The sequence below is a fragment of the Dreissena polymorpha genome, chromosome 2 (genome assembly GCF_020536995.1).
Source record: "Dreissena polymorpha isolate Duluth1 chromosome 2, UMN_Dpol_1.0, whole genome shotgun sequence".
NCBI lineage: Eukaryota > Metazoa > Mollusca > Bivalvia > Myida > Dreissenidae > Dreissena > Dreissena polymorpha.
Genome location: NC_068356.1, coordinates 52036443 through 52053057, shown reverse-complemented (window position 1 = coordinate 52053057; position 16615 = coordinate 52036443). Strand labels below are relative to the sequence as shown.

Here is a 16615-nt window from a genome sequence, read left to right as displayed (position 1 = left end):
ATTTAGAATTCAATTTTGTATCAAAAAGCATTGTTCTTAAATGGGGCATTTTCAATTCGCAATGAGATTTGTAATGACCCTCGTCATGCGAAAATGGGTCTTATTCCATATGCGCCCACCATATAAATAGCCCACTCAGCTATCCCTCCTTTTGGTAAGGAGAAGCATAACATATTGAGTGATTTTAAAGCGAACAGCATCGCCTATGGCCTGACTGCGCAAAAGCACATGTTGGGTTTAACAAACGCTTGCCGAAACGCATAAATCCCATTTTCGCATGACGGCGCTATTGACGTGTGATTAAATTGTGTCGAAAGAAAACTGCGTTTAAATCAAATATAAACATACGATATATTTCGATAGTGAGGAAAAATACTCATAACAAGGCATATGAGGACACATATGAAGTGCTCTCCCGTAGTATGTTTTTTATTTACTCACACTAATGCGTGGTTTGACAATGCTAACACACATTTCATGCGGTGAATATGCAGCTTACAAGTGAAAAACACAACACAACAGTTTAACTTTTGTTTAATTGTTTTTAATTATTTAGAAAAGTAAATTGCTAACTTTATTTCAAAGTCAGCGTATACGCCGACTACATTTTTAAAAGACATTTATTGTTATAAATATATTTAATATAATATATTTAGTTGTTTTCGGTTTTAGCGATTATTAAGCATTTTCGAGGTTGCCTATAGTATGCCTGTAGTTATTGATGAACTAATATCCAACTGTCTATGTATTGAGAATTGGAATATAAACAAGCTAAACCTTCTACTTACCTTCTACTATTGCGTTGCTAGCACACGTAAATACAAAAGATCGCCGCTATCTGTTGAGAACCAAAGAACGTTTTCCAGAAATACCCGTTGTAGTAGCATGAACGAGGTTATGAAACAGGTCATTCGTATTATTATTATTAATTGTTTGTTATATTCGGGTTTAGCGATTATGAAACATTTTTTTTAGTTGTCTATCGTATCGCTGAAGTTATTGTTGAACTTATGTTCAGCGTTTTATAAATTGAGAATATAAATAAGCGTCAACTTTTTCCCGAATCTCTCGATTTACGACCTGTTCTACGTCATTGAGTTGTATGTGAGAGCGTAACCTATTGCGTTGTTATCGCCCGTAAACTTTTCTTTGTTTATCGACAGGCGCATCTATTAATTGCCTCATATAATGAATGCCAAAACACCCACGAAAAAGAACCACGTGACCTAATAGGACGCTAAACACAAATACCATGCGACTACGACTTTTATTATGTCTCCGCAAGCGGGGCCTTGTGATTGCTATTACGTAAAGAATTGACCTCTAAATGAAGTAAGCAAAGGAAACGCAGCACCTAATTGACCCATTCCTTCTATGTGCGAAGGCAGATTGAATTTTACTAATGTATGGTTTGCCTATTATAACACACATTATAATGCGGTAAATATGCGACTAACAAGTCGTCGTCAACGTAATATTAATTGAGACCTGTGAATATAAACAAGCGTAACCTTATACTAGTGCGTTATTCTCACCAGGACTCCCCTTTGTTTATCGCCAGCCTCAGATTTATGAATGAGATGAGCGATAAACAAAGGTCCCGCAGACGCAGCAGAAAGTGGACTATTTGAATCATTCATAAACAATCTCCTCCGCGACACGTAAACTACGATCATTTTTTTTTTATTCTTTTCTATAAAACACCATTCGAAGCTATTGCATTTAACACGATATTAATATAATGTTTCCATTTGTGAATAAACATAATTGGAGAACTCAAACCTCTTGCATAAATTATACAACACTTTCTTGCGCGGATAAGTAAGCGGGAATCGTACCTAGGCCGTACCGACCTGAATTTTACACTAAGCACTTTAGACGGTCGCTAAAGCGAACATCTAAAAACTATGTAACTTTTGCTGTTTGGAGATTAAATTTTGGAAAAATATGGTCTTATATGTTTAGTTGATTTCCGATGATAAGGTAATCTTGTTTTAATCGAGTTGCAATACGAAATGTTTTTGTGTGACAAATGCTGTAGAATATGGTAAAGTGCATCGTTTTGATTCCCTTTAGTCGTTAGTTAAGAACAATTCTTAACGCAAGTAATAATATTTTATTTTAACATACACGTATTAATTGCATTTGCAATCAATAATAAAACTATTATATTAAATTTATTTTATCAGGTTTAAACTCATCAGCATATAACACAACTTCTGACATAAGACACCACTTGCATTCAATATAATGCATAAACCTGAATCAATCACAATCCATCTAAACTTAATACATTTATTTATTCCAAACAAGTGCCCATTTGCAGGTTTTTCACGTTTTAAGATGTAAAAAATGTCGTATTTACTTTATTTAACATGACTTACATGATTAATTGCAAATATTGTCCATATCAGTAACCAGCGCTTTTGCCAACCAGTGACTGCACATGCGCGAAAAATAACGATTGTAAACAATAACAATCATCTTGTCTTAAAATCACATCCTCAGTGAAGCCCAATTGTGTCGGGATATGTTTTTTATGAAATTTATATACAAAAACATACAGTACAACTTATCCTGTCAGAAATTTAATAAACGAAAACAACTCACAGACAGCTTACCAGGGACCTATAGGTCCGTGTTCAAACTGAAAATGGATAACACACGGAGAGGCAATGATCTATAAATAAATATTGTATGACACACCTACCTCTGTTAGGCTCCGCCCATTCAGCGCTGTTCAGCGGTATGGACAAATGCGCATGTGTAGCGATTAATTGCGTAAAATCGCTTAACAAAAGTGGTTGCGCAATTCAACGGATGAAAACGCTTAAAAACCGATGAAATCTGTTTAAAACGCTTAATAACCGCTGAAAATCTTTTAAGCGTTTAAATCGGTTAAAAACGCTTATTTTTTAGCGTTTGTTAAGCGATTAATCGCGGAACACAATCGCTTACTCTACTGTAGATATGGAAGAAGCACACCAATATTTGCAATTTCTTACATACAAATATGTATTTCTAAATATTATCGTCTGTCACTTTAAAGGGATTCCCATCTTGTTTTTCCTTATAATTGATTTGAATGCATTTGAGAGAATTGTTTGAGTAGTACAAATGACAGGTAGTATCTTTCATAATATTTGGTGTATTTTAGACTGATACATGTTTAGATGTGCACGAGGCTGTGTTCATGTTTCAAATATGCAAGCTTATTTCTCATTTTGTAATCTTAATATTCCGTTTAAACTTCATCTATTTTTCCAAACAGTGATTATATGGGGCAATTATCAACATATTGTTTTATGATTACCAAGTTTATCTATTTTATCATGTTAAAAAGAAATAAAATTGCATTTATCTACGGGTAAATGCACTTATTTAGTTATTTCCAATGTCCTAATATTTGGCACAATTTATGCTTATTTTGATAGAGGAGCGCACAGTTTCATTTAACACAGCATACCTCAAACGTATATTGAAAACGTATCGGAAATCAGAAAAAAATGACTATAGTAATTACTCTAAGTTTTCGGACACTTTAAACAGTTTGTTTTCGTGTCCGAAAATTAAGATAACAAAATATTTCAAAATTACAAGTGTTCGAACAATGAAGGACATTATATATACATTATTATTACAATATATATATATATATATATATGCAAAAAAGCGCGGACATGTTTTATTTAGTCCACATAGTAGTTGAAGTATTATTATTATTTGTACTAATAGAGTAGAAGAAGAAGAAGAAGAAGAAGAAGACGAAGAAGAAGAAGACGAAGAAGAAGTAGTAGTTGTAGTAGTAGTAGTAGTAGTAGTAGTAGTAGTAGTAGTAGTAGTAGTAGTAGTAGTAGTAGTAGTAGTAGTAGTAGTAGTGTAGTAGTAGAAGTAGTAGTAGTAGTAGTAGTAGTAGAAGTAGTAGAAGTAGTAGTCTAGTCGTCGTAGTCGTAGTAGTCGTCGTATCGTCGTCGTAGTCGTCGTCAGTCGTAGTAGTAAGTAGTAGTAGTAGTAGTAGTAGTAGTAGTAGTAGTAGTAGTAGTAGTAGTAGTAGTAGTAGTAGTAGTAGTAGTAGTAGTAGTAGTAGTAGTAGTAGTAGTAGTAGTAGTAGTAGTAGTAGTAGTAGTAGTAGTAGTAGTAGTAGTAGTAGTAGTAGTAGTAGTAGAAGTAGTAGTAGTAGTGTCATGATCTTTTTAAACAAATAAGTATTTTTTCTGTAAAATGCAACCGCGCGTTTGCAAAATGAAGTCCCCACACAGATCCGACATTTTTTTTACCGTTTGAACGCGCGGTTGCACTTAACAGGAAAATACTTATTTGTTTAAAAAGATTATGACACCTTTAGCAAACTCTCACGAATGATCGGGCTCTCCACTTTATCCCATTAAAAATGATGAAATATTTAAAAAGACATCATTAAAGATGTTAACTGGGTCGCGTGTTATTCTCCCACACAGATCTTAAAAAGTCACGTGGTATAGGCACCGTGATTAAACAGTACGCCAGAACGATATTTTAGGAAGAAAGATCGATAAGTTCAAGTTAATAAATTTAATATTTAATCAGTTGCAAAACTTCAAAACTGTCCATTTAAATAAACAACTGGTCTTGAATTCCTGTTAAATCTGCGTTAAAATGTTGCACTTCGTTAAAGGAGAACTCACAAAAACAAATAAGAAACGCGTATCATTAGTTCGATTAATCGGATGAGGCTTGTGTTTCTAATATCAGATGGTCGTCTTTTTAAAACCGTATGATACATTTTAGCCTCGTTCTGGGAAAACGTGCCTTAATACATATACGTAAAGTGTCGTCCTATATTAGCATTTGCAGTTAGCACAGGCTAACCAGAGATGAAACTATCACCTTATATGTTATTTTTGGTTTAAAGGAAGTGTCTTCGTGTCAAAAATCAAGTTTAGGCGGAAAGTGTCGTCCTTGATCTTCAACGAGGAATATAAAATGGTTTTCTTTTGCAGATCACGGGATAAATTATGATATATGCAGATAACATTCAGTGTGTTTAATAAATTGCTACATTTATGCACTGAAACGATCAGATAATATTGCCAACTAAAATATGCTCAGTTTTTTAGAAGATAACACATTTTTGTTTACATATGAGCTGTGGTCTAGGAAAACTGGGCTTATTTCATGTTCGTAAAGTGTTATCCCATATTTGCATGTGCAGTCCGCACAGGCTTATCAAGGACGAAAGTTGTCGCTTGTACGAAATGTCTCGTTTAAAGGAGGTCTCATCCAGAAGAAAATACAGAGCACATCAAATAGACAAGATTTTCGCTAAGAAAACCCCCATACCGTCGGAATGTGGACTGTACACTCTCATCTGGGACGACATTTAACAAGAAATATCTTTAAAAAAGATATACGGCGTTGATTGTGGTTGCAGTTAATGAAAGGTAAAGACTTCAATGAATGAAATCAAAGATAGCGAATATCTTTTTCTGTGCAGTTCTTCGCTGCAGCAAACGCAGTACGGGATGATACGCGGAGTTTTCGCGGCTTATTTTACATTATTACATATTGCTGGTCATAAACGTATAGATACAAAACAGAAAACCAAAAGAAGAATGGAATTGAAATTAAAACATATGAGTCAACCGGCCACACGCGAAGTATCCGTACATATTTTGAATATTTATACGCGCGTTCTTCGAACAAACCTGTTTTAGTGGTTTGTCTGGCGTTGCTATTTGATTCGATTATTAACAGTATCGAGAATCATTGCGCTCATGCTTAATTCATTAGTCAATATGATGGCATAATTCTTGTTAAATTAATTAAAAATAATATTTATCATGGTATTGTTGTAAAACACATTAAGAATCTATTATTGACATACCATATGATATCGCTGGATATCTTCATTTAACATCTGTCTGGTCTAAAGAAAATTCCAATTCACCTAATTCACGCTATAGCGTCTTTATTATGTAACGATTATTTTCCTGGCCGCGAACTCCGAACAGCACATAGGGTAGAAGCAGCGATGACCTGTATGTAAACTCTGACATTCACAAACAGTGGCCGCAAATTGACCCGATATACCTCGCGAGTTGAAATGCAATGCATTAAAGTGAGTCTTCGCTTCCACTGCTCTCTATACTTTAACATGTTAACATGTTGACAGGAATATGGAAGTTAGTACTAAATATGAGAACATAGCCTTTAAATGCAAACGTTCTCGCGCTGAAAATCTTCTGAAAATAAAACGTGGACGCACAAACTGTATTGATGTCGAGATTGAGTGTAAAACTGTTCTATCTATTAAGCCTTTTCATTAGATATAAAATTGTTTCATTGTGAACACGCAGTAAAACAGTGTTACAAAGACGCGGACATGTTTCCAATGTTCTGGTCGTATTCTCAAATCAGCCAATGCAGTCAATGAAGTGTATTCATCTGTACTTGGCCGCGGGAAGTTTTATTTGAATTCTATTGGACGCTAACAAAGGTCAGGTTAAGGTGAAAAGCTGGCGTATTCAGCTAACGCCGAAAAAACATGCTTTAAGCCCGTTTTTCACAGAACGCGGTTTAATTATTGCGTCTACTCGGAAACACAATCGTTGTTAGCAGTAACATGAGATGAACGCAAAAACTAGAGAGATTTGAATTTTCATTCAGACATATTGTTGTCTATCGGTTAACAGACAAATAAGTTATATGCGCAGGACTTTAACCATTCCGTCACTCAGACGTGTCGAATTGCCATACATGCGCAGGACTTTAACCATTCCGTCACTCAGAGGTGTCGAATTGCCATACATGCGCGAAAGCTGATGACTCATTTTATGGCAATAGTAAAAGTTTAACCAAGTGCTGTGTACACCGTATACAATAACAAGTCAAACAATAAGCGGCAGGGATATAAAGGGAAACTTATTGACTTACAATAATAGTTGTTTATCAAATTGATTATAGATTTTGTTTACGAAGGTTTGTACGGATCGTTGAGCAATAAATTATGTCTATAACGAAAATTCAAAAGTAGAAGCTGTATGTATAGTGTGTCTAAAGGATCTTTTAACAGAAATGAACAGACCCCGTTCCCACATACTGTTTAGAACTATGGATATTGGTGTTTCATGTCTCTATAATGCGGAAGTAATAAAGCATTGTACATGTCCGTCCGACCGTCCGGCCGTCCGACCAGATTCGACAGAATTATGACACTGTGACTGTCCTTTTTCGATAATTTAAACCTATTTATGTCAGCTCGATTTTGTCGAAAGCTTATTGAAACGCTATCAAGTCCGTTTTCTGGGTAGAACTAGTACTTTGTGTCATTGCGGTAGATCTAAAGAACGTTCCCCAAATGGCGATCGAAGCTGACACTTCACGGTCGCGAGGCGGACGTATCCACAACGCCATCTTGTCATCTTATTCTTTCTCAACTATAAAATAAATAGACCCCAAAATTGTAATCAACCTCTCTTAAAAAAGCGTAGCGAATTATGCTCAAACTTTCACAATTGAACGTTATTTGTGATAACAAGCCCTTTTTAATGTACTTGTGAATTGCCTGTGTTACAATATGTCATAGTTATGTGTATTTCAGAGTACCGGTATATACCGAAGTTCCTATTCCAGTACCCTTTTTATGTCCAAGTAATCGTTTACAATTGACCCACTGCCGACTCGCAAGAAATGGGGACAAATGTTAGCATATCCGCTTCAAAAGTTCAAAATTATGTGTATTTGGTATTTTGTTGTGCGTTGGGGACACTCGAGTTTGCGAAGGCAAGACCGCAAGTTGGATACGATTAGTATAAACTAACTCTTATTTAGACGCGATGTGTATAACTGTAATACATGCATGTGCGGAAAGTGTTTTCCCATATAAGCCTGTGCAGTCTGAACTGGCTTATCAGAGACGAAACTATACGCTTTTACGCAATTTTTCGTTTAAAGGAGGTCTGTTATAAAAAAATCCAGTTTAGGCGGAAAGTATCGTCCCAGCTGATACTTAAGTCGCATGCATTAAACACAGTTTTCCCAGAACGAGGCTCACGTAGTCCCTAAATAGTGTGTGTACTCAGCTTCTCTTAGACTGCGTAGCGGACTAGGCTCAATATGCACAACACAATACATTTGTAATCAGTGTCGTCCCGTATTAGCGCGTGAAATGTGCACAGGCTAACCAGGGATTATAATTTCCGCTAACATTTAATTTTGTGCAGATCAGACCCTCTTTAAAAAACAATTCTATAAAAGCGGAATGTGTCTTTCCTAATAGCCTGTTCGGTCTGCAATAATTAAGCTGTGAAGACATGAGTTTGAATTAAGCCCCGTTTTCACAGAGCGTGGCTCATATTTTACTTAAAGTTGTTATCTTTCAGGGAGTACAAACAGAGAGTACATTTCGAGCACCAGCGTGGTGGTACCTCTGCATCCGACTTGCAATGGGTGCCTAGTGTTTGTTATGTTGTCAGTTTCCGCTTACTTAACGAAGAACGAAGAAACCGAGAAAGCTCTGTCACTAAAGACCTGATTACTAGAACCGAGGCGTGTATCGTTTCTTTGACAAAAGGCTGGGTTGAGTAATATGTGTGGGGTATGGTATCCTAGTGTCTGGATACATTTGCGATGCAGGAGAAAAACAACGTAAAAGGTGTTTTTTAAACAATTTAGCCTTGCTCTGTGAACAGGGTGTGTAATTCATGTGCGTAAAATTTCGTAACAGATTAGCCTATGCAGTCCGCACAACCAAGGACGACACTTTCAGCCTTAACTGGAGTTTCGATATGAAGAAACTTTCTTTAAAGTAAACAAAAACATAACAGTGGAAAGTTTCGTCTCTTATTAGCCTGCGCGGACGGCTTATGCTAAATAAATATGGGACGACAATTTACGCACACGCATTAAACTCCCTTTCTCAAAGCAGAATCTCATTTTTCAGAACATCTAGAGTTGAAGAAGTACCGTTACATCAACACTTTGTTGACACAAGCTACGTGGAAAAAACTTAAATGTCATCATAGAGTGTTGAACTAGTTGGATGGAATAATTTTGAATTATGCAAGTAGGCAATAATTACATTGGAGACGCCGTCCCAATATTTTTTAGTGTTAAGACACTTAACCGATAGCACATATTAACTCTGCCCATTTTCATAATAAGTATGTACCTGACAGAGTTGAGTTTTAATCGTTTAAACCTGACACTATTTTATTACAACCCATTCAATTGAATGCCTGCGCCTTCAAATACCGAAGATATCAATAGAAATCATCAGACCATTCAGGTTTATTTCCATTGATTGTGTATTGGTATATTTTGAATTGAAGCATTGGGTAGTATGCTTGAAGTATTGGTTTAAATGATTTGTTAATAATGTGGAGACGTGTGAATCACTTCTATTTATTCTGGCATTAATTTGTTTGTTGTATTATTGAATCAACTCTCAAGTTTAGGAAGCTATCTGTAGAAGTTTAAACACAGTGTTGGCAGGGAAACTAGTGGTAAGATGTACGCAGTTTATTTAATATTAGTAATGTTTTCTATTAATATAACTTTCATTCGTAGAAATAAAATTAAACGCTCGCCTTAAACAAAAAATATGTACTTCATATCGAAACTATAATTATAATGTAACAAAGCATGGGTTATTTTGCTTTAGTCTTACTAATTGACGTTGAGAAAAATACGTTTTTAATCTCCGCCATTGCTGTTTTTTTATCACTGAAAAATAAATAGACTACACGGATTTTGTTAAACGATAACTTACAGAAGATAGTTTAAGTGTTACACGTTGGTGATTGCCGTAATAACCAAAGGCTCGTATTTCTCATTTCTCAAAACAAACACGCTAAAGTGCCAGTTGTTCCTAAAAAAAAACTAAATATATATATAATATTTCCATTTTAAAGAATAGTTATAAATACACAAGCGAAACTCTTGAATACTAAATCAGTGTGTGGCTATTTATTCTGAAAAATAAGGCATAAGTACATACTGATTTTAAACAATCTGAATTTAATACATATTCAAAATAATAATCCGTAAAAACAAGAGAGGCAAGTCACTTTTATCAAGTTGACCAGTTATTGACAAGCGTATACCTTAATAAACCTTGATATTAACTTACAATTATTTTTCGAATTGTATACAATATTTTCTAGTATATTCTTTGGGCTTATCACGGTACATGTTTGTTTATTAGGAAGGCATTATTTGTGTCAGAAGATCGTCGAAAAGCAAGGGGTATCAGAAACTTCAATCAATCATTAAGGTATATGATTGGCATTTGCTTGTTAAATAGTTTTTCTTATCGATAGTTTATACTGAACATAAGAAATTCAAATACATTCTCAGAGATACAGGCCAACCGACTGAGAGACATACACAAATTGTTGTCCACAAAAAATGATAGTATGAGCCAATCAAATATTCGCACGATTATATAGAATTTTATCGTGATTGCTTGTTCACACGCACAAATGATAATATTTTTGTAGATAATCGGTAGGCGAAATGTATCATAATATGCAACTATTACCAATTAAAATATTTTCGTAACCGATAAACAGACAAATATCGTTTGGCGGAATTTAATTATTAATTTTAAAATATTCAACGTTTCTTATGTACGTATGACGGTCAAAAATCTACGTGACATGAAAAACGCAGCGAGTATGAATAACTTTAAATTGTCACATACATGTGTTTTATTGAGTTCCTTAATTATGTTTGTTAATGTCGGTAAATTTGGAAGCGACTTCATTAACAATCCCATGTATACATATATAACGTGACGTCCGTACGTTATTGTCATCTGTATACGGGTGCGTAAGCACATTCCTCCGTCTGCAAACACTGAGATATATGTTCCGCGGACGAACTAAACTATTGTCAATGTCGCCGTGGTGTCATGGATATTTTGGCCGCCTTACGACCTGCTTTGGTTCGGTGTTTGGTTCAATCCTCATGTGGGAGCGTTCCGCCCAAAACACCAAGTACTGGCGTCAGGCACAGGAAACGGACCCGAGAGCGTTTCAAACAAGTAGAAATCATTTTAAATGCAATCGAACTAAAATAAATAGGATTAAACTATGAAATTATTTCTAAACAAGCATATTTGCTTGCAATGTTAAAGTCATGTTTTCTTAATGTTATAATGTTAAGGTTTAATTAACTTCAAATACTTGTATGTGCAATATATTGTACACTGTTTCAGTATGAACTGCACCCCTATATTTGTATCAATGAAGCCAGTAAAATTTCATCAGATCTGACATAGACATAAATTTAACGTTAACACTAAAACAGAATACCTCGGGATAAGCAATACGATTTACCTAACTATGGATTGCGAATATAACGTTATATATATAGTTGTAGCGTCTTGTCGACCGTAAGCAACGACACGATCGCTTCAGGCAGCAAATATTTCAGCGACCATTAACTATATCGAATATGGTTGAAGGAATATACTTTTTTATTTCTGGTGTTCAATTCAGAATATATAATCATGTGCGTGATAGTAGTCGAGTTGTGGACTTGTTTAAGGTTGTAATACCAGTCCGCACAGCCTTTTCAGGCACGCCATTTTCCGCTTTAAATATTTTTTCGTTTCAACGTAGTGCCTTTCAAAAGAAACGTCATGTTTGGCCGAAATTTAAGACCCTGAAACACCTGCGTGGACTGCACAGGCTAATCTGGTACGACACTTTACGCACATGCAATTTACCCCGTTTCCTAGAGCGCGGCCCGATTAGTTTTATCAGCCCAGGCTTTTGTTTAAAATTGGAGCCAATTGTTAATTAATAAGTATAAATGCATACCACCCAAGGTAACTGCAACGGATGTATGTGACTATGGTTCGAAGACAAGCGCTTTTTGATTGTTTGCAATTTTTATGTGTACGTCATTTAAATAAAAAACACTTCGAATAAGTCTATACACAAATTATGAAAGAATAAACACCACCACAGGACTTTCGGTGATTGATAAATATCAGCTTCAATTCCTGGTAAACCTGCGTCAAAAGGTTGCAATTTGTATATGAGTAACGTAACACGACCGCGGCAGAATGCGGACACAAATTAGTACGTAGTGTAGTTATTGTTATTTGAACCTTTGATGAAGCGTTCGTTCACCGTACGTGCTTCTACTCGGATACACATTCAGTGGTAGTAGTAAACATGTGAAGAAAGATATTGACAGAGATGTTTGCATTTGCCTTCCGATATATTGCTGTCTATCGGTCAATAAAAACGGACTTTTATGCGTATGAGTAAACCATGAGGTGTTTAATTACCACGCATACGTGAACAATAATGACTCATTTTATTAAAATAATAAAAATTCAATCACGTGTGTGTTACAGAGTATATAAAGACGCTGTATGCAATAAACAAAGGTTTATGCATAACACTTAAATAGCTTACAAACACCTATTACATAACACATTTTATTATAAATATTGTTAACGGGGGTTGGAGGGAGTATTGAGCGATGGAATCCGTTAGAAACGTGAATTCGAAAGTGGTGATAGCAACAGTAGTTACGATGTGTTTCGATGTGTTTCGGTGATCTTCTAACTGGAACGAACGTGCCCCGTACACTGCATAGTTGTGAACTGCTCTTGATATGGGTCGCGTTCTGGGAAAACGGGGCTTAATGCATGTGAGTAAAGTGTCACTTTCCGCGTTAATGGTATTTTTTTGTTTAAATTAAGTCTGTTTCATGTGCAATTTCACCTGAACGCACAGGGCAATCTTCGACGACACTTCTCGCACATTTATTAAGTCCCGTTTTCCCAGAGCACAGCTTATTTTGAATGTTTATGCCCCTACACAGCGGGAGGCATTATATACGGTACGTATCCGTCTGACTGCCAGGCCGTACAATTGGTCCTTCCCATCGGATTTGACAGAATTTTGGCGCTTATCTGTCTTTGTTTTGCACTATATAATATATGGGCCTCGTTTTAGGGAAACCTGGCTTAATGCATGTGCATGCGCAGTTCGTACAGGCTTATATGGTACGAAACTTTCCTTTTAAACTGAATGTTCGTTTAGAAGCGACTTCGTTTTAACAAAACAATCAATAAAGTCGGGCAGTGGCGTCCCAGATTAACCTGTGCGAGCTGCATAGGCTACTACGAGACGAATATTTACACATATACATTAAGTTTTTCCAGAGCGAGGCTCATTTAGTCCTCAAAATTGTTCATAGATAATATCCGATTATCCGTGTTGAATTGCTCATAAAAAGTAGCATATATGCAACGTGTTTTCAAGGATGACTTAATCGAATGTAGGTTGTGTCTTAAATATCAGGAATTAAAAACCGTGCGATAACTCAATCATCGCTTTGTGAAAATTGGGCTTAATTCATGTGCGTTAAGTGTCGTCTCAGATTAGCCTATGAGTTCGCACAGGCTAGTCAGTGACGAAACTGTCGGCCTTTAATGTGTTTTAGGATGACAGGAAGTCTCTTTAGTTACGGCGGATAGTGTCGACATTGATATTCAATGAGGATTTAAACATGGTTTACTTTTGCAGATCATAAAATATACTTTTTATAATGACATATAAAGATTACATTAAGTGGTATCGTACATTTTTTTATTCTGAAGCGATCAGAAAAAAATGCCAACAATATAAGGCTCAGGTTTATAGAATATAACACACTTCCGTTTGCATATATGCCGCGTTCTGAGAAAACTGGGCTTATTGCATGTGCGTAAAGTGTTATCCTGGATTTGCCTGAGTAAACCCCACAGGCTAATCAGTGAAGAGACTTTCCGCTTTTATATAATTTGTCAATTAAAGGAGGTCTCTTACAAGAAAGCACATAGATCATCACCTAAACATGATTGTCGCTAAAACATGTAAGATACTTAAAACTAAAATTAATATACAAGCGGAAAGTGTCGTCGCTGAACAGACTGTGCGGACTTATGGTGCGACGCTTTACTCACATGTATAACAATCGGTTTTCACAGAGTGCGACGCATTACTATTATAGCCGGATGGATGCATTACTTAGAACGTTTTTTTTATAATATAAGGAGACCGTACTTACCATCACAACATCACTTCGGTCTGGAGCCCTATGATTGCAAGCAGGTTAGCACCAACAAAGATTATAAAAAGAAACATTTAATTTTAATAATAACAAGTTAAATACATATTACCTTAATAAATTCAATACAAAACGACCACTCATGCAAGATCCTATATTTATCGAATATCTCACTTCAGCACTGTATGGATGGCTGAAAGTGGCACAAGACCTGATGAACCGGAAAGATTTCGAAGACAGGGCAATGTGTCCAGCAAAGGAGACCTGGTTAGATGATTAGTCGAGTGCAGTTTGTGCCCACCATAACAATGACAATTAGCGCATAGTTTTTCCGTTTAGATGTCTGCGTTTCCCCTACCCCTATTATATTTCTTAATGGCATTTCAATCTAGTTGGTTAATGTTTACATAACTAAAGGCGGATATACGTTAAAATCTTTAGAAAAAAGAACAACGGTAAATTTATACTGTTTATCAATAATTGGTCCCAAATTAAATACTTAACTTCTGTAAAGAAATGTGAAACATTAAAAATGAATACATTCGTTCTCATGACTCTCCTAAAACCCACTTATCAGTGTCTGCACGTGCCAAAGTACGACACTACTTTTTGGCAAATGTTTTTCACAGTTTTCTTTCAAATTAGTAAATAACTATTTAAACATCAAGATATTGTATTTACAAACATAACCATAAAATTTATATAAGTTCGTTTATTATGCAGCTTAAACCATAGCAATGATGTTTATTATTAAGAGTTATAACATTATTCGTTCCAAATTTGCAATTTCAGATAATAGAGATTTAAACATTATATGTTTTATATGTTTATGAATGGATGTCATAAATATATATCAACTCGCCGTTGATTACCGTTTATATTTTCAGTGTCTTTATTACAATCCTCTTAATTCAATTAAATAATTAATTCATGGTTGGCAATACTTGTACCGACTATTGGATTATTCACTGAGAACATACACACAAAATTTTAATATATTTTCACAAGATAATACCTTAAATTGATAATACATCGAATGGTATTGCCATAAAAGAATTATTTAAATTGGAATAATTTTAGTATTGCTGATTTATTTGACGACTAACGACATAATGTTATTTATGACATGTAGCGTGTTTCTAATTGAAACGTTTTTTAGATTCAGTGGGAAAATGCCTCCGTTGAGACATGCACTGTACTGAGCTGGCTCGGTTACGGACCGGAGATCATACAGGCTCTGAGAGACGCATACCGGGAGTATGGCAAGCTGATCACTGCAAAGACACGTGGAGTGGTAACTGCTATTATTACGGGTAGCAAAGGTGAGGGGCTGAGCAGCTTCTTGGAAAGTGATTTGGATCAAATGGTTGTAGATAATAGAGTATTCTGTTTAGAAGATGATGTAAAGTCAAGTGCCTTTCCTGGGGAGATAACCGTGTTGAGATCACTCAGCCGCAGGAGTTACCATGGTCACTGTAGACTGCTACTGGAGAGACGCGGTACAACAATTCACAGGCACGTACGTGATGCGTTTTGTGATGACGGATATGGTCGCGAACTTTTGAGCAGTGACTTGTATGTTAATAACTGGTCGAACGAAGACTTGACTGAGGGCATGGTGCAGCATGAGCGTGCGGGACCGTCAATTCCTAGTACAATGTATGAACACTTGCACAGTGACAGAGTACATGCATTACATTACTACTGCCCCAACATTCTGTCAAAATGGGCCGCAAGACCTCGCCACTGGCCGCCACAGGAAGCCGTTCAGAGGGTCGTATCACTTGGGGCAGTTCTTACGCCTGTTGGATTTAAAGGAAGTAAATATCAACATGTTGAATGGAGAGTGTGTTTTAACGCCGGTGAGATCGAACTAATTAGCAATCTTAATGACACTCAAACTAAATTGTATGTTTTATTGAAAATGATAAAGAACGATGTATTACATCCACGTAAGAAAGAAGTTTCATCGTACACATTGAAAAACATCGTTTTATGGATGGCGGAAAATAATCCTCAAGCCTCGTTTCATAAAAAAAGTATTTTGCAGTGGTTGCATGAAGCATTGGATGCGCTTAGAGTTGCATTGATCACCTTAGAGCTACCATACTATATGATTCCAGAAAGGAATTTGATGGCAACCTCTGGACTGGATGAGGAACAGCAACGCACATGGATATCAACGATTACAGATATGCTCCATGAAGGTCCTAGGGTGATACTCAGACTTCCAAAGATACGACAATGCATCGTAGCTCACCCTGAACCATTCCGATGGTACAGCGGGATGAGAATTGAGCTGGAAATGCTAACGCTCATGCACATGAACAGAGTGGTAATCTGTATGGATGAGAACAGGGAGGTTGACGATACCGATGCGATTTTGCAGGCATTTAAGAGACGATTAAACGAGGTTATGACGGATGTTTTCGTGAGGATGATAATGGAAGGGAGTCGAGTTATCAACGCGAATGACATTTTTAAAAGAATTCTGATGTAAAACGTTAACGATGATCAATAGATCACTAATAAGGCGCGGTCAACACGTAATTATAACTTTTGA

The 16615-nt window shown here is 36.1% G+C and overlaps 2 protein-coding genes across 5 annotated transcripts in view; one reads left to right on the top strand and one right to left on the bottom strand.

Moving 5' to 3' along the window:
- LOC127867019 (dihydrofolate reductase-like) overlaps positions 1-16615 on the bottom strand; it is a 148252-nt gene that overhangs the window by 41654 nt on the left and 89983 nt on the right. The gene's annotated exons all lie outside the window — the stretch shown is intronic.
- The window catches only part of LOC127867016 (uncharacterized), a 489213-nt gene continuing 485531 nt past the window's right edge, over positions 12934-16615 (top strand). For 2 of the 4 annotated variants that reach the window (XR_008043220.1, XM_052407933.1), the window contains exons 1-2: positions 12934-13006; positions 14232-14319. Coding sequence is in view for 3 of the 4 variants with exons in the window: in XM_052407933.1 (XP_052263893.1) it covers positions 12975-13006; positions 14232-14319 (120 nt within the window). In the remaining variant the exon portion in view is untranslated. Of the gene's footprint in view, positions 13007-14231; positions 14320-15211; positions 15792-16615 lie in introns of all 4 variants that reach the window. The other 2 variants (XM_052407934.1, XM_052407932.1) reach the window with 2 other exon arrangements.